Here is a 26,981-nt window from a genome sequence, read left to right as displayed (position 1 = left end):
TCTCTGGTTCTCCACAGTATCATGAAGCTTAACTTACTTTTCTCTTAGCAGTGGGTTGATGTTTTAATAGCACTCTTTTAATAGCATCCTGTAAAAAGAAAGTGTAAAGATGGATTTCTAGCATTTTTACTTCCTCATTACATAAAACATTACATAAGGCAATGGAAACATTTTGTTATTAATTAAACTGCAAGAACAAAACTAAGAATTAGCTTATTATAATGTATAAATAAGTATAGCTTTTTATTGTCTGAAAGTCCAACAGAATGATATACAGGAGAAAAAAATCTCACTTACTTTTGGTACCAAACTGGGTTGATTCTGTGTTGTGACAATTCACATATACTGGCTATTTTGCTATAAAATTTTACCAAAGACATCAATTTCTGTGATTGTATATCATGGGGGGATTTGGAACAAGCTGGCATTGGTGTATTCTTAGGCTTGCCTGGGTTTCTAAACCTGACACACAAAACACTTCAGCTGCTCATGCCTTTACCTTCACTTGAATTTCATGTCCTAAATATCAGAGCATGAGCTATCTCATTAGCAATAAAAAAAAAAAATTAATGGATTTTATAATAAAAATGTTATCTTATATATCTTAGATGAGAAGTGGGATTTGGTTTTTATAGTTTTACTGTTTTCCCTTTTAATTTTAGAATTTTGCTTTTGTTGATGTCAATACCAAGTCACACCTGATTAAGCTTTTAGCTGAAAAACCGATTTATTCAGGTTTTACTGTCCTATTCTTCCTACTAAGCATTGTTTAAGACCAGTTCCCATGTCCAAAATATTTCCAATAAGTGATCTTGGAAAGATGCAGTATTTCTGATGCTCACAGGATCCTGGTACATTAAAGAGATGTGAGTATTTCATTGCCCTGTTTGGATGTCAGCTGTGCTTGTTCAAGTGCACGACATCTGCAGCAGGAATGTTGAGCCGCTGTGAGTACATCATTGCAGTAATAATATTTTTTCAGGATTCCCCTGTGCAAGGCTGCAAAAAACACACAAATAATTTTACTTGCAAGTCTCACAACTTGATGGACAACAGACCAAACCTGAGAAGAATGCATTCTGTTGGACATTGTAAATAACAGCTTTAGCAAAATCATGAGATTCTGTTATCTGACATACATGCAGTAAGAATATTTTAACTTCATGTACAATCAGATATGTTTGTTAATGTTCTCGTCATTTTGCTAATGAGGCTTTTAAATGTCAGTGACTGAAAATACAGATTAAAACTTCTTCCTTTCCCTTCTTTTTACCATCATTCGATCTCTTTACCCCCACCCTGCCCCTTCTCTTTTTTTGTCTTTCCTTCTTTTGCCTGCTGTCAGGAAAATCTGCCTTTGAAGGGACAATTCTGTACAGAGTGGCACCGGCAAAGATTGACAGCTACAGACGTTATAACAGTGAGTGTGTTCCAAAATCATCAAGCAAAGCTTCAGTCCTCTGAACTTGTTTGATTTATCCACACTTGTAAATTGTGCCACTGCTACCCACTTACGGCTACTCTACGTGCATATATCTGTCTGTAAGCTGAAGTCAGTTTGCTGCTGATGAACTGCCCAGCCTTAATGCAATGAGAATGCCCCTGTTCCTCCTGTGCATGTGTGTGTTCTGTGTCCATACAATGTCTGTGTGTAAGCCCACAGTAAATCGTGAGTTACACTGGATGTTTTGGTCTCAGCTATGGAATCTAAGACCATTTAGTCCCATCGCTAACGAGAAGACTGTTGATAATTGCCACTAATTTTTGAATTAAAAGTCAGTCTGCTCTAAAAATAAAGTTCCCATTGTGATTGTTGAACTCATAAAGTATGCTTTGCTTTTCTTAAAGGCTATTTTGGGTTTTGATTTGTTTTGAGATTTTCTTTTTCTGGTGATTTTTAAAATTTATTTTTACTTCATGCTCTTCATTTGGCATTCTGTCTTTGACAGTTATTACTCACAGCATTCTGGCTGATATGTTTTCTTCTGCCAAGCAGAGTAGAAGATATAAAGCTCTTTTCATTTAATGTTCAGGTTTTTGGCTTCTGCTTTTTAAAAGAAGGGCACATCCTGTTTTTCGTGTTCTTTTACTGCCCTGGTAATATAGAAAAGGAGAGAATGCTTTCATCAGATCCAAGACAGAGGAAGCAAGGAAGACAGAAATCTGTCCTTCCACCTGTTTCCTCATGGAGAAATCAAGCTAGAAGATTCACATTTGGTGTGTCTAAGTGCAAAGTGTTCAGTCCTGTCTTCCAGTGAACAGGATGTTGTGCTAGCTTTGGCATCTGCTTTTCACCAGAGAGCTTTCTCTTGAGAGGATCCATGCTAAGCTGCCCTTCTTCCTCCTTAATGGGTGGGAGTGTTTGGTCTTCTACCTCTGAGGACTTCTGTCTTATGCATGTTGACAGCAAAGGATGAAGTAGTTAAAGTCACATAATTCTATTCTGATATTTGCCCTTACATATTTTTTTTGTTTGTTTTTTCTTAACAAATCTGATCCTTTTTTTTGAACAAAAATCTATGTGAATGTGTGCAGCTCTGAGTATTTCCTTGTGGAAAATTATTTCCCTGTCTACCAGAATTCATTTTGCAGCTCTTTGCAAGCTCCAACCAAGCCCTTGCTCTGCCTGGAGCAGACCATATGGCTGGTGGTCTTCAAATTTTTGTGCTGCTTCTCACCTTATATCTCCATGACTGCTTTTCAATCACTCAAATTTCATGCTTCTTGCAGAGTTCTTAGACCCTCATGTCCTCTAATCCACCCACGTGATGAGCATGATAAGGATTTATGAAGTTAATTTCCAGTATGCTTGACTTCAGACATAAAGATGAAGCTTCAAATCAGATTCAAGGTCTGCCTTTGGAGCCTTTAATTTCACAATCTTACTGGGTAGTGCTGCCCTAACATTACCTTTCAAAGTTCTCCAAAAGTCTGCTCTCCATGCGCAGCCTGTTATTCATTAAGAGCCAAATCATCCTTCCCCTCTTCTCAAGTCATCTAAAGTAAGCATAACTGAAGCCAGGAAGAATTCGCTCATATTTCCAGTTGTGCTAGAGCTCTGCATTTAGTTCTTCTTGTTAATCCTACTGGCCCATTGTTGTGCCATGCCACAGAAAAGAAATTGCATCAAACTGATTTCAGAGTGCAGGATTGGATGGGTGTCTAGAGGAAAGCCTGATAACCAGCTGCAAGAAGACAGCTTAACCCACAGCAGATTGTCTCCCATTGCTTTGGGCAAACACCCATCTAAACTTTGTTTTTAAAGCTGATAAAAGATATCTGTTTATACTACCTGGAGTTGGTTTACTTGGAGGTTTAATTCTACCTCCCTTGGCATTTGGTTGAGACTTGCATGTTTTTTCATGCTGCAGAGGTGTGTTACTTTCTCCATAAAGGTGCATCTCAGAAGGCCAGATCTCCAGATACACTTATGGCCTGTTTGTTGCTTTTTGCGTTGGAACTAGGACTGAGGAGTACACAAAATCAGGTCAAATGGGGAAGTCTTAAACGAAACAAGGGTTTGCACTGTTACTATCAGAGATGCTCTTGTCTAAACACACTCAAAAAGGAGGGTCCCTTACTCTCCCTGCTCCATCTATTTACAGCCCACTTCCTGCAAAATTACTCATCATGCTCTTCCTGAACAAGAGGTGGTGCAGCCAGCTCCTTCCATTTCATGTCTCCTCTATGGTCCATATTTTTAGGCAAATATCCATGAGCTTATGTCTCCAGTGAAAATCATTTGGAGACATTCCACAGAATTGTTTTCATTTAGGGATGACTGGTTAAAACAACTCATAGCTGCTCTAATTTCAGCTTGCTGATTTCTCTGTAAGTTAAGCTGGAGTCAGTTCATAACTTTAGATTAGTTATGCCTAGGCAATGCTTGGATTCGCCTGTATCACATTGCATGAAGTGTTGCTCAACTTTGTAATCAAGCTTAGAGCTTTTACTTCACAAACACATGCTCAGTGCTAAATACTTTTGTTTTGAAAGCCATTGTCCAACTGCTGCATTTAAAATATACTTTCTTACTTAACCAAGGCCTGTAATAGCTGTTGAATTGGTTGCTGCTTCTAGAGATACCTTCCACTGAAATATGCTAGACTATCTCGTGCAGAAACACCCAGCCTTGCCTTTATATGCTGACATGGCTTTCCTGGTCATGAGGTACGCCAGGCTCCGCTCAGCAACAATTCCAGCTCCTTTGGCATTCTGCTCATCAACCTGCTTCAGAAAATCTTTGCTACTGTGTATGCTGGGTGAAGAGAGACACACAGCAACAAAAAACTTGTCGTTTTGTTGATCACAGCCCTCTTTTCTCTCATCCTGCAACTTTCTTGCACCTCCACGAACAATGCTTCTTGGATTTCTAATTATTTTATTTTTACTGATTTAGTTTATCTTTCTTGCTTCGCTTTCTTTCTCTTCAAAGATGCAATAACTGAGGAACAGTGCAGATAAAATGCTTGATTTGACAAATATTTGCCTCTCTTTCCTTATATGTGGATCCACAATGCTGTCAGTAATAGCTATTAGATATAATGGAAGAAGATCAGGATCGTTGAAACAGAAACATTCGTGAGTAACCTCAATTGTGTTTTGTGTTTTCTATGCTCCACCACTTTTTTAACTCTTTTTTTTGTCTCCCTCTCCTTAATTCTTGAGGAATTATGGCTGGTCAGAGTTCTGAGAAATCAATATGGCTGATGTATTTATGATGTTGTAAATCCCATTTAGGAGTGTCGGAATGTGAGCAAAGTTCAATGAATGAGCAAAATGTGGATTTTAACCATTCTGAAGACAGTTACAACTTTGTATTTCTCCTCACCTTGTTACAACTTGCTTGCAAAAAAGAGCTTGTATCAAATACACAGCTGCTACAGGTGCTGCAATGAAAAATAATATCTGAGAAAGAAAAATTATAAACTTGGGGGAGGGAAATTTTCATTATTAAAAATTAGCATCCTGTTTGCTGGAGAACAACTGTACAGATGACATGCGACTGGGGGCCGTGTGTGGAAAAATGATGTTGACTGGGGTGAAATGTGAAATCCTTCTGTTGTTTGGGATTCCCACTACCAAGCGGTTTTCCACGAGTTTCACAAAAGACGAGTGCTTAGTGGGTGGCAGGTAAAGAACCCTGCTGCCTGAGGTGGCAGGTAATGCTTCCATCTCCTTCCAGGTGTGATAATGTGCCTGTACCTGTTGAGGGTGATGAAAAAAGTAATCCCCAAATGAAGAGGACAATGGTTGTCTACAGTTGTATAGCTCCTAAATGAATTATTGTTCCTGTTTGCTCTTACAGTACTTGGGGAAGTGGCTGGGGAGGTGGGGAAGCCACCAAGTTCTGTACTGATGGCTCTGTGCTCGTGCTGCAGAAGATGCTTGTGCTGCATCACCCTCAATGCATGCTGCTACATGGGGCCAGGCACTGCTCCCCTTCCCCTTGCATGACCACATAGAAATGTGCAAGCATAGAAATCTTGGGGCATTTCTTATGTGGCAAGAACTGTTATGCAAAGGAAAATGAACATGTTGAAAGCAAATGACAAAATATTTAGCTGACATAGTTACATTTTTTCAAGAAATGACTGAGAATAACAAATAATTACTAATATTGAGCTAGTATGCCTCAGCTATTTGTACATGTATAATCATTTTTGGTAAAGAAGTATTAATTTGTGTCTTGAAAGAATGAATTTATTAATCTTTAAACTAAGAAGAATCAACATGTCTTTCTCCTACAGTAGTATTTAGAATCCAATTTAATTTTCTGGGTTTGATTTTGTTATAACACTGGAATGTTGTTGGGGATGGCTTCAACAAAATACAGGATTTTGATAGAAATCAAGCTCAAGATTAATACCATATAGGATGTGGGTATTTGTTCTGTGTTCACCAGTATGTGAGGAAAAGGAAGAAGGACAGTTCCTGTCTTATCTACTGCAATTACCATGGATAATTTCACCACCTTTGTCATTCAGATCAGTCACCCGGGTGTTCCATGCTGTCATTCTCTAAATAGAAGGAAAAGACATATTTCCCCTTGCTTTCCTTCCCTTCCATAAAAGTAGAAAAACTCAATAAGCTTCATTTACAAATGCCTTTGTTCTATTAAACACAGTTGGCAGTGTTTCTCTCTGGCTGCCATACCAAACCAGGAGATCCTTTGCATTGTCTCAGGTGTGTGCCTCTGAACAGCTGCCATCGCTTAACAAAGCTGAGAAGTGCTTAGAGGGCCAGAGCACCACTGGCCTTTACTGTTACAGTGGTCCATCTTTTTGCCCAGGGCCATAAATTGTCAGCAGAAAGAGCAATCCAGAATAAAGAACAAAAATTAAATTGCCAAATAATAGCTCAAAATAGAAAGTTCTGTAACCTTAGAATGTATTTCCTTTTCTCCCCTGCCATTTTAAGCTACTTAGAAATAATTTGTTTCCTGCTTTGAATGGAGTTAATTTTACCACAGCTGTTTATTTTTGTTTTAACAGCTTTAGTTACACAGCCCTTTATCATTCCTAACTATCTTTCTGATTTAGAATCTTGGTTTGATGCCAGCACAGCTCTGGGAGGCTGTTTCTGAATTAAGTCTGATGTTGTGGTCTCTTTTTAATTCCTGTTTGAGCTAATCTGTTTTGGTACATTTCAGAATGTTGCTTTCAAAAGACCTGTAACTGCTATAGCAGGAGTGTGGTGTGTTTGAAATGTCTTGAGGAAACTAATCTCTCTTATATACCCATAGAGGAAAAAATGTGTGAAGTGCGAAATTCCTCCAGACACTTGAGAAAATTTAATCTTCATGAATACTAAATGAGCTTGCATTTGTAAGGAGAATGAATCAATAAAGAATCAAAATTCTGAGTGTTTTTAAAAAGCTGTAGACCTATATCTTGTTCCAGCCAAAAGCTGGGAACCATTGGCCCCTGGGAATTTTAACTCCTTGCTGGTGATGGTGCCCTTGTTCAGACTTCAAGGAACTTACTAGAAAAATGCAACCAGTGCTTAGATTTGAGCTCTTACCTTGTGGTGCTACAGATGACTCAGCAACAATAAATCTAGGTAAAAGAATAGCAGTTTTGCTTATAGAGCCAGAAATTTGAAGTGACACTACAAAAAGACTTGAGAAATATGTCTTGAGAAATATTAAAGTTCTGAAAAACTTTCCTGTTATTAAGACTGATGCGATAGTAAGCATGTTAGTGAGCACCTTATTGATGTTATGTTCTTAGCTTGTCAGCTCTCCAAATGCTGACAGAAAATTGACAGATTCTAGAGAAGTTTCTGTTTAAAAAAAAGTAGCAAAAAATAGTGAGAGGCCTGACTACTGTAGCTTTTATCCTATACTGGCTTTATTTGAAGTACTTAGTGGGCTTACAAGAAGAGCAAGATGTTCTCAGTATTTCTGAGGAGAGCAGTTTGCTGAGCTGCTGGCCTCACCCTTGTGCTCCAGCCCATGGCTGTGGTAGAGCACAGCTGTCTCAGGCTGAGTGGGTGTCCTGGGCAGCAGAGGGGGACTGTGACCACTGAAATTCTCTCCAGTTTCTAATGTTCATTTAGCAGCCTGACCTCCCTAATAGCTGTAGCTCTTCAAGAAGAAAATTTCATACTTAAAATTCATAATCTGACATTCTGAGTCACTCAGGTTCCTGCCTATATTCCAGCTGTGTCCATGGGCTACATTTATGTTTTAGAGAAACTATCCAGCCAGCTGTGTTCTGCCATACAGCTAAGCTATTTGCATAGTGGCAAAAAAGTCTATTAAAAGCTGAACAAAAAACAAAGCAAAACAAACCAACAAAAAACCAAACCCAAAACCCAATAAAAACACAAAAAAACCCCCCAAAAAACAAAAACAAACAAACAAAAAAAACCTAAAAAAAAAAACAAAAAACAAACAAAAAACCAACCCTGGTGTGACTGGAAGAGGAATATTTTTCTGGTTTTAAGAGGAAAGATCACCTGAGCCAGGTTGCAAGTGCACCAAGAGAATTGCTGATAGATACATGCTGATACATAGACACACACACACACACACACACACACACACACGCACATATATAAATGTATTAGGGAACAACCCAATGAAAAAATAAGTGAGGAGAGAATTTATCAGGCAAGGATGGGCAGTGTGTTGCAAATCCTTGCTTCGAAGTTTTTTATCTGTCCAAATCAGAGGAGTCTGGACAGGAAGGTAAGAGAGAGTCTCCTTAGCATGCCTTTAATAGTAAGAGCATGTTAGACTATTTTCTACAGGACTGTTCTGTACTCAAACAATGCATTATTCTTTCTAAAAGTTACTACAGATCCTCAATTTATCTGATTTGTTCTTCTCTTTTGTCCCCTTTGTCTCTAGGTTGTGTTAAGACCACAAGCAGGCCTTTTATTCTTACTATTTATTTAGTTAAGTGCAGAGAACTTCTCAGTTTGGGTCAGTCAAAAATAATTAAATTAGGTCATTTTCACAGTTGATCTGGAAGAATTCTTTTTAACTTTGAGGGAGCTTTGTATCTGATCACACAAATGCAATTTAGTTTGGACAGGCCACGCTCCAGTCCATTCCTCATTAAAAAAAAAAAAAAAAAAAAGAAAGAAAAAAGAAAAAGAAGCAATGCTGTTATTTCATATGTAGCTTTCATTTTGAGGACCCTATACTGAGACAGATCTGTGGCAGTATAGAGTACAAACAACTCTTGGATTATCATCAAGCACAGATGGGTGATGCTTGGGAAATCTGTTGTGAGCCTGAGGTGAGGCTTCTGATACAAAGTGTGGTGCCTCATCACAGAAGAATGGTCATAAAAGCTGAAAATGCCGTAATGAAAAACAAGTGATGACCCAGAAACAAACAAAAGCTTTATTCTTATTAGATCCCCTTGAGGTTTCTGATCTTTCTTTCATGTATACTTCAAAGATCTGAAGTCCATGTGAGACCTTTTGAGTAATTCTCACAATTATTTTCATATTTTAATTCCATCCACTGACCAATGTCCAGATCTTCTTCTTATTATTATTCTTCTTCCACAACTAGGATTCCACAAATAGGCAGAGTACCTATTTTAATAACCTATTTTAAATATAGCTTTTCTATTCATTTCAGGGAGTGGCAGTCATGGATTCTTATCAGTTACTTCTGGAGGGAGGTGTCTTCACTGCTTCTTCCCTCCGTCACAGAATAGTTTGAGATTTTGGCAAGGATGACAGTAGAAACCTTTGCCAGAGGGTAATTTTCCATATCAAGATATTTTGTTCAGCTAAAAGACAATGATCACTACAATTTGAGTTTTTTGAGTTGTGGGAGTTTTATACTCAGTATAGTCTGTTGCTGACCATCGTCTTTGCAGTTAGAAGTGGTAAATAAAGTTGGTTCTAGCTTCTGTCTTAGCCAGAGCCCCAGTGATTGCTAATTTGCAAAGCTGGAGAAGGTCCAGCTGGTAGAACTTACAACTCCTTCAGTTATCACCCAAGTCAGAGCAAGGGGAGGGAACAAGAAAGGGCCAGTGACTTTGCCACACTGCCCAAAGAGATTTATACCTGTCTGGCTTAATTTACCCTTGCATCTCCGAGTACCTCTGCTGGAAACACTGTGCAGTGGCTCTGCTATGGATAACCACTCCTCTCCTGCTCTCCAGAGCACCCGGCAGCATCAAAGTCAATGCTTAAATTATTCCCTGGTTAATGATTTCCTGTGGTCTGGAAGAGAAGTAGTACACAAGATTTATTTTACTGATGGTAGGCAGGCTACTATTCTAATTACCATAATAAATATGATAATTAACCAGATTTGAGGTTTTCTCCCATGTCTATGCTAGAAAAATAAAACATAAAGAAATCAAGGATTTTGCATATTTAAGAAAAGTATTGTAATGTAATTATTTAATATCCATTTAAATTGCAATCCTGCACAGCTTATGGAGCAAATAACTTGTTCAGTGTTATTTGAATAGAATTGAATATCTGAAGAAATAGAAATATTATTGATGTTCAACAGTAGGTGCAGCAGCCACTCAGGAGGTTAGAGGGCCAAAGTGTTTTGTTTAGTCTGTAGTCTTTCTGTTTGTTTCTAATTGGGAACTTTCTCTTATTCTGCTTTTATACTCCTTTCGTATTAAAGATACAGAAAATCTCAGGGCAGCATATCATGGCTTATCTGTTTTTGGCTGAAAGTCCTGATGTGACATGATTTCATTTCCTAGAAGCACCCTGGTTTGAAACCCATTTAACAGATGAGCTTCTCGTGTCCTGGATCATGAAGGTGTACCTGGAGGCCTCAGGACTTGCACTGGTTTCTGTGGTTCATCTGTACTGTCAGCCTTTTATGATGAAAATCAATTGAAATTGCTTTGTCAACCTTGATATAAAAGTAATTAAGAAGAAAAGCTCATTTGAAATTCTTCTTTGACTTGAAAGAGCCACATCTGTGACATCATGTGTGCTTGTTAGGGAAATGTGAGGATTAGAGCTTCTTATTATCAGGTAGAGTTAGTGTTGTAGTAGCAGCAATTGCTGTGGTTTTCCTGGAAACAGTTCATGTAGGAGGCAGATTTAATTGGTCTAGGGAAGGAAACTTCAGTGGGTCACTTTGCTGCCCGTGGCTGTTTGACCTGATGCACCCTTCTGTAAAGTGGCTGAAACATCACCTTATTGAATCTGTGGCCTCTGCTATTTGAGCAACAGATATTTTCAGATAAATGCAGATAATTTTTCCTATTCACAGAAAGAAGTAATGCAAATCAGAACGTCAGTTTTGATCTGTTATATTCCTAGAGGAAAGTGTGCATGGGTGCTTTTCTTATGAGGCTGTCTATGCTGCAGAGAGGTTTAATTTTCAGCAGGGAACATATTATGCAGGTTATTTGATTGCAAATTTGTTTGAACAGCTTTCAGCTTTATATTTCCCAGTTAGGTAATGTAGCTTTAGATACTAATTGCATAATTGGCTTGAGTCACACAGATTTAAGGTACAGCATGCCTGATCTGACTGCTTGTTAGCTTTACGTGGCTTTATACAACAGGAGCCTTACAGCTGAATTTAACTCTTTCTTTTATTGAGGTCTCTTCCAAAGAGGTTTTGCCTGAGGAATAAGGATTTTCTTGGTACTCAAGAAATCACCATCCTCAATTGTGAAGTTTTGGTGCTGGAGTATGCATGTTATGTGAATTTGTGGATTGGTGTAATTTCTAACAAGTACACCAATGAGATGAAATAAAGTCATTTTTCCAAGTCAAAATGAGTGCATGGCACAGAGAGCATCTTCTCTACCTGTTTCTTGTGGTTTCGTTTTCCTCGAGAGGATGGTGGGAGGGATCATTTTCCATTCACAATCTGATCTGAAAATAGTGAGTTTCACACCTTTCATCCCTCCTTTTCACAGGCCTGAAAGATGCTACAGGCTCTGAGAGTGATGGTGGTGACTCTTGCAGTACAAAATCAGAAGGAGCCAATGGAGGCACGACAATCCAACCCAAAAAGGTCAAAGGTGTTGGCTTTGGAGATATCTTCAAAGACAGACCCATAAAGCTACGACCAAGGTCAATAGAAGTTGAAAACGACTTCCTCCCAGTAGATAAGGTATGTGTCCTTCCTTAATTGTCTCGTGGGTTTAAAGAAGTTTTCATCTTAAGGTTTTAAGTTCTGTCACTGACCAAAACTTGAAGCTTTTTTTTAGGCCATTATTTCCTAATTTCCTAAAGGTTCTGCTTTTTTTATTTTTGCCTCAGACCAGAAAATGGATTCCAGTGAGGTTAGCTGCATGATAAAATTAAAAAAAAAAATTAAAAATTAATTGCTCTCAAGTATGTTCTTTAGGGAAACAAAGAAAGAAGTGCATGGTTTCCAATGAAGTCACGACTTAAAAAAAAAAAATCTGTGAAATCCTTCCTTTAAATGAACACTCAGATTTGCATAGAGTTACTGATGTGCTGAGAAGTGTTAGGAGGCTTCTACAGCCTCAAGTTCTGCTATGGGCACAGTTACAGGATGCATTTTCTCTCACCCCCAATCACCCCCAGTGGTGATTTTAGGAAGCTCCTGGGCTTTTGATACCTGGTGAGGCAACTTCTCACCTTTTGATTCATGCTTGTTCACTTGTCTGTAGAAACAGGCACTACAGCAAGTACCTTTCTTTGCATGCAAGATTATTTTTTCAACCTAGATCATTCCAGAGATCTGATTTATAGCACAGCACCTACTCCCACATTCACCCTGAGTTACAGCAGTATTGGAGGAGGTCCTGCAGAGAGAGGTGGAAACTTCTAAGCTATATTATGCTGAGGGACATTTGGTTAATATTTTGCAGGTGACCATTTTTCATTTAGTATAAAGAGGGTAGGGAAGAGCTGGAATAATCTAAATAAAAAACCTAGACTGGATTACTGCTTGACCATTGCTGACTTCTTCAAAGCCTGCTTGCCTTCTGTTTCTGGGTGGACTTCCTAACTCACATGTGGGGCTTTGCAGGAGCATTTATTTTCATTTGAAGTCTTTGAAGTGTCCATATGAAGTAGCCTTCATTCCTTGAAGGAAAATGTTACTCCACTTTATAATTATGTGAAGTCTTACCTTTGTTTTGCACAAACTAGCAGCTAACAGGTTTTTTACCCAGCCAAAAATGGAATATACAATTTTCAGGAAACTTGTAACACAGACCTTCCTTCCTATGTCTTCAGATTTTCCTAAAATTGCCTTGGTTAATAGAAAATAATGGCTTTATTTTGTAAACACAATCCATCATTTTTGTTTGAAATGTGTAGATAACTAAAGACAACACTTCTTTCCTGTTGATGCTTTTTTCCTGTCTAGGATTAGGTTAACCTTTGAGAGGTGCCATTCAGAGGTTTCAGCACTGTGGTCTTTGCCTGCTACCAGCACCAAAACATGAGGCAGTGACACAACATCTGTCAGGACTGCAGACCACTAACCTCCCTAAACACTTTTTCCCCTGCTGCAAGAAATTTCTCCCTTGCCATGTTCTTTAGCATGTAATGCTGAGTGTAAGAGAATCCTGCATTAATTTGGCCATCACTGGCAAGGTCCAATTTAGCCTGAAAGCTCTGCATACTGGTTCGAAGTGTAGCAATGCATGAAGAGTTCCACATCGTTCATATTTTTCTCAAGCAAAGTAGTTTTTAAAGGGATCTTTGCCCTGTTATGTGTATTCATCATTTACAAGTAGCCTTAGATTTTCAATAATTTGTAAACTTCTGAAGAAGGAGTAAAAATGCTTTCCTCTATTTCCCCTTTTTAATTTTTATTTTTTAAACTTTCTGAAGTTTGGAGACCCTAAAACTCTTTCTGTCGCTTCTTCTTCATACAGTTATTGATGAAACATTATTGATGTAATGATAATTTTAACTTTTTTTGATTTAAAATATTTCCTAACAGCAGTTGTTTTTTAAGAAGCATGCGGAAGCTAGTGTGAGGATTTTATAATGTGGGATTATTTATAACATGATATTTCTCACGTAAAATGTCAGTCCCATTTACAGAAGAATCAGCAGGGTCTTATTTTGTTGGTGTTATCACTTTGTGTCCTAATATGTTTTCAATTTTATGAATCATAAGCTTAGATCATATTTCACACAGAATTACTGGGGTGTTAAAAAGGCTTTTACACAAATATTGGCAGGAACATGAAGGCAGAAAGGTTTGCTGCCATGTGAGCAGAAGCAGATGCCATTAAGGTCTCCTGTAAATCACCAGGCAGTTTAATGTGCTTCAAGTGTTTGCTCAATGGTGACAATGTGGGATATAATCACCCTTGCCTTTTAAGGTGATCAATAAACTTTCAATAAAAAGCAAAACTGAGGAATTGTGTGAAACCCCATTGGTTTTATTGGTGTGCAGAATTCATTGCTTAGCTGTAATTTGTTCTAAAATCACAGAGGCATATTATCCTAGTGAAGTTAATGATGCAGTTGTGGGAGATTTGTTTGAGCAGCACTATCAGAGCTCTGCTCTTTTAGAAAAATAGAAGAATCAAATACTTATGCTTTGTAGTCCATTTCGTTGCCTGTTGGTGCTGATGAATTCAACCACTGGCCGTGTCTCAGCAGAATCAGATTCCTGATGCTTGGCTCTGACAAATTTCCATTACTGATAAATGTAAGTGAACTGATTTACAATGCTGCATGTGACTGAAGTCATGGTCACGTGCAGTCAAACTCACCAACAGATGAGTTTTTAGGAGAAATACAATATACATACAGACAGGTTGTGTGTCCTGAGAAAATTCAGGGTAACACTCTTGAAGCAGCACAATATTTATGGTCAAATAGAAATGCCTGTCTCACATGTCCCACCTCAGCTCTGCAGCTTCAACACATTTAAACAGGTGCTTATTCTTACTTCTTTTTTTCCTTTTTCATTTTGTAGTAGCTTATCTAAAGCTTCTGTTGCTAGGTTGGACTTCCTTCCAATATAATCTGTATGTGCTTCCATTGTTCTAACAAGCTATCATTTTTTCCTCTCCTGTATCTAAGAATAAACCTCTACAACTACAGGAAAATTAATTCAACCAACACATTTCTTAGTCTGAGTTAACTGTATTGGGTTGATTTGTCAGCTGAGGCTTCAGCTTGGAAATGGTAAAGACCATGATAGATGAATATAAAATAAAAGGTCTTAAAAAGCTATTTTTATCTTTCTGAAAACTGTCCTTACTTCAGAAGAGACTATTGAAAGTACTTTTTACATTTTCCACTTGACATGTATTTGTAACTTTCTTCAGGCAAAACTTTTACTGTTGGCTAGCAGTGGTGGATTTGATTAGAGCTAGATTTCATGAACATCCTTTGATGAGATCACAGTAATGTTTGCCACAACTTAGTGTAAATTATATACTCAGCCATCAGCCCAGGGAGTATTGCAGACACTGTAATGATTTAATATAAAGGGGGAGGCTTTCATGGCTCTGGAGTCAGCAACTTGTAAGATCTAGTTAACTGGTGTTTAGGGATCCTTACTGCAAAGCACTGAATTCATACAGAAATTTTTATTTTTTTATACATTCAGTATGTTTTGGATAGGAGAAATGGAGAAGAACTAATGGAAGTAGACACAAGGGCTAGAAGGGCTAGAAGCTCTTGTCAATTATTAAGTCTACCTGTCCTTTGTAATATGATAAAAATTTGTAAACTCTGAGACTGAATGCCTGCAAGGTCTGAGTTTCTATTTTGAGCTGGCAAGCCGGGAACCAGAAACTGTGCTGGGAGTCTGTCTTTGCACACCTGTTCTGACAGTGTCTGCCTGCCTGCTTGCAGAAAACATTTTTACCCCTTAATTTTCAGTTGTCATTTAAAGAGAAGTCTTTGAGAGACATAAGTTGGAGGCTCCTCCTGGTGTTTCTGAGCCAGCTGAGGATGAGCCTGAGCTCCGCCAGCCCTGCCCAGTGGCACCTGTGGTGCAGGGCCAGCCCTGGCTGCGTGTGCCACGTGTGTCTGCAGCTCACAGCTCATTGTCACTTGCTTTGCATCTCCCATGCCTTTGGAAGTGCTTCTCCCCTAATAGAAATGTTGGAGTCAGTGCTCAAAATCCTGAGATTAAAAATGGATGCAAGAAAAGCCACCTGGTAGTGACTAGCAACACTATTAAAAACACCTGCTGAGGCAGAGAGCACACAGTGGGAGCACCAAGTGTGTGTGCAGCACTTTGCACTTGAAAGCACAGGTTTCTGGCATTCCTTTCTTCAGAGACAGCCACCAGCAGTGGCAGCAGCAGACGTGGCAAGCATCAGCAGTTTGTCGAATTCCGTGTAGGAGCAGAGGAGGCACTCATCTGTTCAAGCTACATTCATGTTCTGCTTTGAAGTTTCTGTCTGCTGCAGTCTGGCATCCCTGCCCTAACCATTTATTCTAGTGCCATCTTGTGAGGAAAGCTGCAGGGGAAGAAGGACCCTGACCCTTCTGCAGCTGTCATGAGAGCAGGGCTGCCTGCAGCAGGGTCCCTCTCCTTTGCTGGTGTGACTTCCCGTTCCTTGAGCTCACTGTGGAAACAGGATTTGTGTTTCTTTCATTATGTGAAAAAACAGTACACGTTTGCAAATGGTGGCTGATGTTCATGAGGCAGTGTGGACATTATAAATAAATACTTTAAAAGATTTACTACCCTATTCTGGAGGAATAAGAAGGAGGAGTAGGGCAATTAAGATTGACAGGGAAAGTTGAAAAGCAGTTTGCTGTATTTTGGGGAGGCAGACTCAAAGCAGGACCTAGCGCTGAGGGAAATGAATGAGAAATGCAAAATTAAGTTTAAAGAGAGATATAAATTCAATAACTTCAGCTGGCAGTGACTCTCTGCTGAGTCACTGAACTGTGCAATGTGAGTGCAGAGTGACTCCTGATGTCCTGCATGCTTCCTTCCCTTCCGTGCTATCCCATCTGTGCTTTCATGTTCTGTCACTTTGGTTTCTGAAATGTTCAAGCTGTCTGAACAGAGTTGTCCAGGTATCAATGACATGGTTCAGCTTACACATCAGCCTGCATTTCTGGTTTTTGGCAAAGGATTGCCAAAAAGGTGTGTAACACACAAAGGGTGTGTGTTACTCACACACTGGTTTGTGCTGTCTGTGATGTTTTATTAGGTGGGGTTTTTTTTGCCTTTTTTTTTTTTATTAAAGCAGCTATTTGACTCTAAATAATTGCAAGTCGTCCATGCCACAAGACTTTACATGTATGCAGTTGGACTTTATTCAGAAAAAAACTGTCAGTGTGAAAGAAACACACCAAACATATGCATGAAAGTATTTTCAACTGTTTATGACTCAAGCTGCTTGAAGAACATCTTAAAATAGAAGCAGAGTAGTGTAAGAAGTATTGATAGTACTACCAGTTATTACTAAAAGCAATGTGGAAGGTCTGATCTGTCCTCCTGGGGCACAGACTGAGTCCTCCTGGAGGAGTGCTCTGTGGGAAGGAAAACTCCTGTTATTTCAGTCATGGTTTTGATTAGGAAATCTTAGGATGCTCCAGTCAGAAAAACAGGATGTGTAGGTTTAAGCTAATGCAATTTTATTTCATAATAGGATGGCAATAAAAGTCTATATGTTTTAAGTTGCTCTGGATCCAGCTGGTGATCATTAGCTTGCAAGTCACTGTAAATCTCTGAATTTCTGTTGTACCATTACCAGGCCTTTTACCCCAACAGGCATTCTAAAAGAATTGTTCAAATCCCCAAAACACTTTGCTTACATAGCTTATAATAAAGCTGATTTCCTGAGTTCCAAAGGTACTTGATGGAGCTGTAAACTGAATTTCTAGGAACTTTTGTCTCATGTTTCAACAGTACAGAGAAAATACTTCAGAAGGTAATAGTACTGACATGCAAGCTAGCTGAGTTACTGTCTGATGAGGACTGGTTCCTGAAGCAATATAATTTATTTAAATCAATATTATTTCATTTTATAAACTGTCCTAGTGTTTCTCAGTAAAATGTATTTTTCTTTCTTGCTTCATTTGGATTTTGTTGGATAGTATAACTGATTTTAATTACTACAATCTGAGTTGTTACTTTTTATAACTTTGACAAGATTATAAAGAAATTATAATGAAATAACTTCTGGTATTCTTAGCACACATTACCTTTGAAAATTGAAGAAATAGTTATGCAAAAAAAATTACCTGCCTTGACATTTATTTACACCACTTTGAAAATTACATAAATAAAAAGGCTGATGAATTTAAACCCATTTGACCTTTGAAGTCAAATGTATGCCCTCATCTTTTGTTGCCTATTTACCTTTATTACCTTGTGGAATTTTTCTGAAATGTTTTCTTTCTTTATATTTTTCCTAGCTGAGGATTACTTTTTAGTAGTCAAATGGAAATGAGAGTGTTTAATTCCTTGTGGCTTGCTTAAACATAAATTTTTCATTTCTTCCAAATCATCTGTGTCTTTCCCTCCCCTGACCTTATTCAGATATTTTAAAGTTGAATGTTTTTAGGGAGGCAGCATTAAGAATTTATAAGATTTTAATGGAACAGAGCATCATGTTTATGATATTTCAGCTTCTTGAATATTTTTCTTTAAAAACAAAACCCACAATTTTGTTCCACAAAATGACAAAGAGATAAGTTACATGAAATTTCAACCTTTTTTCCCCCCACCAGAAAGACCAATACATTCAGAATTTGTCATGAGCTTATTTGCCAATAGTTATTTGCAATATTTACTGCCTGGGCTGTTCACAAAAGTTCTGTAAATTGTCACTCACATCCTTGCTTTTCTTAGCTGGTGGTCTCAAGAAGCCAGGAAAGTCTAAGCTGGAAAGGAGAGGAAACTTCTTGCTGTGAGTGAGCAGAGGTAGGAAAAGGTCCAGATTTCCTGTGAAATAAACAAGTGGAACTTTTGTTTCCTGGGGATGGCCCGGCCCGTGAGTCAGTGTCAGGGCTGGGCTCCGGCTCTCGCTGAGCTGAGCTCATGCAAGGCAGGGGCAGCACTCCAGGACTCTCCTTGGACACTTCCAGCTGCTGAAAGGCAGCTTGGCTTCACAATGGGAGAGGAGGTATTTATTTTACAATTAGTTGGGGTTTTCTCCCTGTGGCTGTTTAAAAATGTATCATACTCTGCATAGCACAGGTTTCATCTGTAGGGTTCTCTGGCTCTTCTGCACACTTTGGAGATGCTGGATAGGGAAAAGAAAAGAAGGAAAAAGAGTGCTGAGGATCCTGAAATCCATTCCTGCTATGGAGGTCCATATTAGAATAGGGGGTTACTTTTGTGTGAAAACCATATTCTCTCCTGGCTCTATTTAGCTTGCGTTTTTTCCTTTCTGCCTGTTTGGCCATTAAACTTGCACACATGTTTTCTATTTCTATGTGATGTGGTTTCAGTTTTCTTACTCTAAAGAATAATATAAGTTTAGAGTTAAGCAAGACAAGTTTTAAAGTCTTTAGGATGTGTTGTTCTTTCAAATGTTTGCTTAGTAAGTGAAAATTCACCACCCCCACCCTGTGTTTTTTCCTTCCTAAATACAACAAAACTGTACTTCTTCTTGGCAGAAAAAAGAGGAAGAGCTTTACTAATTCCTCTTCTGTGTGAGGTGCCATTTGTCCAAGTGAGAAAAATGGGTATGAATGAGTGGTTTAGAAAATTATATTGTGATAATAAAACCTACATGGAAATTATCCTTTTATTCCCCCCCGCAAAGAAAAAAGCAACTAGAATCAATTGTTTGGAAAATTTTATAGAAAGCTGAATGGAGAGATACCAAGTAGACTGTATATTTGGAGATACTTTGGGAGCTCTTAGTACAAATATATAAATTTCCCTCAACTTTGGCTTTTCACAGCAAAAGTCAGTAAGCTGTGTGCAGAAATGAAGCAACAAGTTTTTTGAATTGCCTTTTCTCCTAAAATGTTCCATGTGTCTTTCTTGTTTTCTGCCTTAAATAAGGAAATGAGGAAGGAGGAAAGTAGTGTGAAAGGATCATAGATAAGCCAGGCACTTGGTAAGATAAAAAATATCTGTGGGCCAGTTTCTAAGAAGTCTTTTTAATGCTTTTTGTGTGTTTCTATTGGAGGTTCTTGGCATTCTGTGTTTCTAAAATAATCCTTAAATACTAGAGATGTGAGCTCATATTATTACAGTTAGTTGCCTAAGTGCTTTATAAAAGTTTCCCAATAAAAGCCAAGGAGAAGGAGAGAGGGCATCTCCTGGGGAGGAGGTCCTGCTGCAGCAGTGACCCGTGGCCAAGCAGGAGCTGCTGGTGGCTGCTTTCTGCTGGGCTCTTTGCCATGCACTGGCCACACAAAGAGCAGAGTCCTCCACCTGGACAGCTGATGCTTTCCTCTGCAGCAGCCTCGGACCTAAAGCACTTGCTGGAAAGAAAAGCTGAAACACATGGTGAAAGTCATTTTCCATTTGTGTTTTGAGTCATTTGTTGCTCTGCAGTCTTCCCTGTAAGTGTTTAAAATAAAAATATCTCCCTATTCTTTCTCAGTAATGTCTGATTTAAGTGATCTAGGGTGAGGGGAAAACCCCCAAATCTAAAAAAATGAAAGTTAATTTGAGGAGAGAAGAAGTGTAATTCCAAAATGGAATAAATATTTGTTGTCAGCATTAAATCTGGGATAATCTGCATGACAGTATGGGTTTGTTCTTTCGTTTATGATAATTGAATTTGAAAAAATGTCATTGAACAGCTACTTGCCAGTTTGACAACATCATAATTTTCATAAAAGAGCAAAGAAATATTGTTGCCACTTTAAAGAGGATGATATTACAGAAGAAACATTCCCTGCTTACTGTTTTCATAGATTTTTTTATTCTTCTCAGAGATGGAAGTGGCTGCACTGCTTCCCTTACTGCTGCAAAAGAAAGTGGATATTCATGTAGCAGTTGTAAGGTTCAATAATTGTTGTAAAAGAGGGAGGTTTTATAACTGTGTTTTCTAGGCTGGATGGTGCAGTCTGGATCATGCAAGTTACCAGCTGCAATCTAGACAGGCATGGTTCTCTTGGGAGAGTAGGAAGGAATTTCATTCACTCAGTGCAGACTGACTAAAGTATTTTTCCTAGAAAAGATAGAAATTAATTGTGAATGGCAACCTGCAAAATGTAAAATACATGACAAAGAGAGCAAGGGGACTTGTTTCCTTTACATTTATGTGAAAGAAAGTAAAAAAGGAGAATGAAAAATAAAGCAGGGAAGAAAGAAGGCTTTCTGCCTAAAAAATACTTTTGATACAAAAGCACCTTCTAGCATTACAAATCTGCAGCTTGAGGAAAAATGAGAATGAGCTTGTTCATCATGCTCATTTTGATGAGCACGCTTCCAGAGCTTTGAGATCAGGCAGCTGGGAGCATGCTGTGTGGGTTTCATTCTGTGCTTGGCTTTTATTTCATTTACTTAAGTGCTTTTACTCATCAGTGGTTCTAATATGTCTCGCTCCAATTGTTTCAGCAGCATCTATCTAATCTAAACTCTTATGTTCACTTTCTCACCATTAACCTTTTAGCAAGGCAGATTTTTAGTTCATCAGTGGCTTGAAACTGACAGCCTGACAGCATCAAATGCCAGGAGTCCAAATTTTACAGAAATGCTGATGATTTAATGCATGCAAGTTAAGATATATAGGTTTGTCTCCCTGTCCAACACATCAAGCATGTTGGAAGGAAAAAAAGCCTCTCCAGTCCCCTCCCTGCCCATAATTTCAAATTTTAAGAACTTGTCAAAATATGAAGTTACAACAGCTTTAGAGTCTGAGCTTATCTGCTGGTAGAACAGGTTTAACTCTGGACTACACTGCAAAAGGCAAAATGTGTACTCCAAGCTATCCAGAGTTTTACTGGGAATGATGTTTCACTGTTCACGCTTTTCTTTCTACTTCCTTTTCCATCCAAGAGGTTAAACCAAAAACTTTGCATTTCATGGTTTACCTACCTATTTCTTTGAATGTTATTTCAGATAGCACAGCTTTCTCTCGTGAGTTGCATAATGCTAATGAAGATATTCTTCATCTCTGGTTTGAAGACTGATGGCCTCCTAAATACCTGGTCGTTTTAGTGCTTGGATGAGACATTTGGTGCTGGCTCAGGTCATTTCTAAATGGAGCTCAACAGCTGGAAACAGGAACAGAAGCAATTTTCCATTTAAGCAGTTCAGAAATTGCTGAAGAGATGTTTTGTCATTGCAAATGGGAAGTTAGGAGTCTGTGAAGCAGCCTCTCTAATTAGAAGTCTTCCCCATTCTGAAGGTTTGAGACTCCTCTAAATGCAGAAATATAAAGTACATGAATGTGGACAATACAGTTACAGTTCAGCATAAACATCAATTTCATCACTGAGAGAACTGTAATCTCTAGTGGTTTCTCAGCAAAAGCTGGTAACAGTCAAAGCCCTTCCAGACAGCTTGACTGGAAATAAATCAGAGTTTATTTAAGAGGTTGGTAAGTTGTACAAGGTTTCACTTTGTAGTGTTGTGTTGGACATAATCCACCTTACAGGTCATAACATGTTTGAGGTGGCTAAACAGGAAATGTAAATATACATTTCTGTACTGTGGATTTGTCTTTTTCATTGCAATAGCTGACTGTCAATCCAGTGTTTGATTTTTGTACTCTTTTAGATTCATAGTGGGTTTTCCACTTCTGTGGCCACAAAAGATGGCCCAGGAAGGTAGACTTACATACATACCATAAAATATTTCTTAGTTTTTAAATTTGTCCATTGAAAATTTCTGTAGTGTCCTATGAGAGGACTGTATAATTTTGAAGGCTTTTCTAATTTTTTTCTCCATATATTTTTGTTCTCTCTATGATTTTGCTTTCTTTTTAACTGAAGAACTTAGTGTGTTTGATAATTTTGGAGTGTGAGATAGGAGTTAGAGTAATCCTTTGAAGTTTCCCTTAAGTTATCACTTTGCTTATATATCACTTCACTTTATTTAAATTTATTTTCTGAACAGTCCTGTATTCAGTATTCCATTTCCATATGTTAAAGAATAATATTTCTTGGAAATTGGAAGATCTTGGGAAATCTGTAATTCAGATCAGGACTGTATCTGGGCTCTCACTGTGCCTCCACCAGCCTGGGGAAGATGTTGGGAAGGTTGCACAAACAAAGAAATTCCTGTGGGGAGTCTTAATAGCCTCTAATAATTTTGACATTTGTATTAATAGCCATAACGGATCTTTGTTCCTTAGCAAATCAAGCAGTCACATTTTCATTGCGTGTAACATTTTAACACCTGTAGTTCCTGTGAAAGCATTCCAGGCTGCTGGAGCACACACTGTGGGAAGGAGTTACCTCCCTCTCTTTGTTTTGAATAAGGACCTGCTAATTTAATTTATAGCTCTTAATTTTTATCACTGAAAGAGTTAATGAATGATTCCTCCCTATCTACCTTCTCTCCTGATTTTTATAGACTTGTGTCACCTGTATCTTTTTTCCCCAGAATGAGGGATCTGGTCCCTATGTTTGATCATTCTTGGTGACTTTCTGTCTTTTTCAGTCCCTTTGAGAATTCAGGGGGTTTGTGTGTGAGGGCAAAAGGAGGTGAAAACTGCACACAAGGGCCAAGGTGTTGATTGGATTTATGCAGAATTTTATGGCACTTCTCATTGCTCTTTATTGCTTTCCAAAGTATTAACAACTGGAGGTTTCAAAGCCTGTCATTTCTGTCTTAAAATAGCACTTTTCCTCCAAATGTGTCATTTTATTTCTACCTGAACTTAGTTTCTGTCTTTCCCCTTTGGTGGGTCATCTGGGAAGGTGTGAAAAACAAGAGCCTTGATCTAGATCCCTAACAGCTCCACTGATCACCATAATGAAACTCTTTGTTTTCTGTATTTTAATAAGGTACTTATTCAAGTTAGTACCTTTTGTTAAAGGTTGAACAGTAAACTCTTCCTAATCTCAGTTTTAATTTTGAATGTGCAGTGAGGTTACAATTTCAATCTTCTTCAGGAGCCAGAACCAGGAACTTCCTTAATTTGTGTATTTTAATGAAAATTGCTGTGAATTGGCTATGCAAAATAGAAAAGATCATACAGGACTTGTATAAGGGCAACACTGTATGCCACTACATCATTATCTAATTATTTAGTTATTAGGTAGCTGTATTTATAGATTTATTGCTAATCTGTAGATATATAGCTCCAGATAGATAAGGACAGATCTTTAGATAGATAACCTGGCTGCTGTTCTGGCAGGTAACAGGCATGCACCACACAACAAAGATATTTTAAAATAGCAGCTACCATGGGATTCTGGTGATTGAATTTAGGCGTCTGTGATGTTACTTGTAGACAACAAGCAGTCTTTCTTCACAGTCTGTAGACTAAAAAGCATTATTAGGACAGGAGCTTTCTTTATCCCAAAGAAGAATTACATGCTAAAGGGACTGTTTTACCTCCTGTGACAAAAGGAAAGCCTGCAGGGACTGGCATCTGGCTCACAGCTGATGTTTGAATGAAGTTAACTCAATCTTGAGTAACTACATCAGAACTAAATCTTGTCTTTTTACATCTCAGTGACAAAAATAGCTGAATGTCATTGTACTAAGTATAAGCAGATTACATGTAAACTGTGAGGTTCATGTAGTCACAACAGAGCAAGGGGTAGTATGAAACCCTAAATTTTAAGATTTCTTAGCCTTTCAATGGTTAAAATCATTGAAGAAATCATGCTAAATAATCACTAAAATAATAAGCAATTGTGATTAACATATTCAGTAGATAAAATTTGATTCATACAAGATAAAAACAATAAAGTAAGTTTAATTGCAGGACCTAGTGCCTTTTCCTAAAGAAAATACACACCTGGAAAATCTACCAAAGAACTTAGTCTCATCTTTAGTTTTGGAATAACAGACTCTGAGCCAATAGGGAGTGTCAGCACATACTGATTAAATAATCCTGGCCTTCCTTTCTCCCTCCCTTTTCTTCTGTATGTAATCCTTCACAGTGCTATGCTAGAAGTAGTACAGGCTGGCCATTTTCTCTTTATTCTGCTACAAACATATAAATAATTTCTTCTCTGTCCAGCAGGTGATTTTCAAGGACTTCCCTTTATGTGATTTTCAAATACTTTTTGATGTAGTTAAGTAAAACACCAGTAACTTCTTTCATTAAATATTTCAGAAGTTACAGTTATTTTGAAAAATAGAATGGTGTTTAATCAAAATAAAATGTGACTATTCCTCAAGCATTCAAAAATTTATTCTTCGGCTTGATGTAGTTTAAACATTTTAACCAATGAGTAGAACTTGTTTTGCTTCTTGTCAACTGTAAGAAAGAATTGTATCAGAAGAATAAATACCAGTGATGAATCAGAAAAAAAAGTCCCAGAAAAATCATGTTTTGTTCTACAATTTCCCTTGTCTGGGGATCTCAGTGCTGTTTCTTTTGCGTTGTTTACTTGTTTGCTTGCTTGTCTGCTTGGATTCCAGAGTCATGACAGTGGATGACAGATGCAGTAATTGTAAGATGCTCTGAAAATCAGTGCTGTATTTCTAGGGCACCAAGTGAACTAAGGGTGGTGTAATGTAATCACAACCTGTTTACCATTCTCTGAAATGGGTATTGTTGTAGGATTTAGACTGACATGCTATTTTTATACACACCTTGTCTTTTCCTTTTCTCTCTTTGTATTAAAGAACTAACTCCTGAATTGAACACTAGAAAGCATTTTTCCCCCAAATACCTTTAGTTTTTCTGCATATGCATGCTAATTCCAAAAGCCATTGCAAACAAACATTCAAGCAGCATATTCTTGTTGACTATTTGAATATGCTTTCCTCTAAAGCACTGATGGTGTTGTAGCTAGTTCACAGTGGACTGATGTTCATGAGCATTTATAGGGCCTCCACTTCTTCACTCTTGACTTGTCTGCTTTGTCCAAACTTGTTAATTGTGGTAAGAGTCATGCCGATGGCTGAAATTGTGTTAATTTCCAAGGAGGTCCAGTAGGATGAAGGCTTCAGTCTTTTGCTTTGTAGTAACAGGATGCTTATTTGGAGGATCATCTTTTATTTAGAGATTGTTGATTTTGTCTAGACAGAGAGAATTAAGATGCTAGCAGTTCATATTGCCTTCCACAGCATCTAAATACAGGGGTTTGCAATCTTGATGCAGAAAGGTAAAGCCTTTCACAGGTAAAAGCTTTTTCAAAATAAAAAAAGGACTTATTTCTTTACAAAGATATAAGTCAGAAGGCCTATGTTCATTCAAGTCCAAGGGTCATCTAATATAGATATCAGTTGGAAAAAACTGCACTTTAATCTGCGGGAATATGGAAAAGTGTAAAAATGTGCCTTTTTCAGGTTGTCAGGTGGAAGAAAATATAGTTTGACTATGTGAAAAGAAATTGTAATATGAAGCTTAAAATACTTTAATTGCTTTGTTGTCTGCATTCTGTGGACTATTTACCAAACATTCCACTAAAAAGTTCTCTGAGTTGTGCTACATCTGCTGCTGTGGTTAGGGGGACCATTCTTTAGGGAAGCATCATCTGGTATTTAGAGTTGAGTGATGTTCACGTTTCAACTTTTGAATGATGTAAAGGCATGAACTACTAAAGAAGAGTTTGGACCCTGGTTTTGAGGCAGAGTTGGTTTATTTTTAAGCTCAAGCTGGGTGCCTCTGGAGAGGGACTTGAACAAAGAAATCCCTCACAGTTTATGCACAAGATGTTCATGTGCCCCGCGTGCGCCTCTTGATCCAATGGTGAATTATCATCTGGGGTCATCCAATATCTCACTGGATTCTTTCTCCATGTCTGTATGGACAGGCCATTAACTGCTCTTACCTTCCAGCTTGAGGCCCTCTGGGGTCTCAGCCCTTATCTGAAGGTACCCAGTCTTTGTCTCCTCCCCTGCTGAGCCAAGGGAAGTTCACCTGCACCAGGCTTTGAGCTGTCAGTAGAAACATGTGCAGTTTTGGCAACTGAGTCTCCCTGTATTAGCTGGGAGTGCATTGGGCAGATGTTCCTAACTGTCTGGTGTTAAAAACCACAAATAATTGTACATGCACGTGGATAGTCTTTCTAGCAAAGCAAAGCTGTGAAGAAAGTAGTTACAGAGGAAGAAGCTACTGTAGATGGCTGAGGCAATCAAAGGTGTAGGCAGGTGTTTAGTTCACTTTTCTTCAAGAATTTTAGTTTTCTCTATAAATGTTTCTCAAAATTCCCATTACCCTCTTTGAAGTCCCATGTGGTGACCCTTCAGAAAAGTGTTAACTCTGTCCTTTTGGGAAAACTCAGGATGGCAATACTTGATCATGCTGTCACAGAAGGGGCTTTATGTGGAGCTGAATGTTGGTAGCATGGGAAAAATGAAATCTTGGACCTTTATTTTGTTTCTGACAGAGTGAGAGAATTTTGACATCTGAAAGTCTTTGGGGTTTTTATATTTTGTCTCTTTTTTGGATTTTAGGGCAGAACAGATAGGATGGATAGAGGACTCGATGACATTCCTTAAGCACTTGATGCATATTAGAAAAAAAAAAGAATGGCTTCTCCCTCACAACACCAGCATTATGCATAGT

General features: G+C 38.3%; 1 protein-coding gene across 6 annotated transcripts in view; it reads left to right on the top strand.

Moving 5' to 3' along the window:
* SH3KBP1 (SH3 domain containing kinase binding protein 1) overlaps nt 1–26,981 on the top strand; it is a 221,733-nt gene that overhangs the window by 130,680 nt on the left and 64,072 nt on the right. For 5 of the 6 annotated variants that reach the window (XM_041472286.1, XM_041472283.1, XM_041472285.1 and 2 more), the window contains 2 exons: nt 1,346–1,420; nt 11,376–11,572. In XM_041472286.1, the coding sequence (XP_041328220.1) occupies nt 1,346–1,420; nt 11,376–11,572 (272 nt within the window). The remainder of the gene's footprint in view (nt 1–1,345; nt 1,421–11,375; nt 11,573–26,981) is intronic. The other variant, XM_041472284.1, reaches the window with a different exon arrangement.

Source organism: Pyrgilauda ruficollis, unplaced genomic scaffold, assembly GCF_017590135.1.
Source record: "Pyrgilauda ruficollis isolate IOZ18807 unplaced genomic scaffold, ASM1759013v1 scaffold29, whole genome shotgun sequence".
Taxonomy (NCBI): Eukaryota; Metazoa; Chordata; class Aves; order Passeriformes; family Passeridae; genus Pyrgilauda; species Pyrgilauda ruficollis.
The sequence above is the reverse complement of the archived record's forward strand: the minus strand, read 5'-3'. Positions and strand labels throughout refer to the sequence as shown.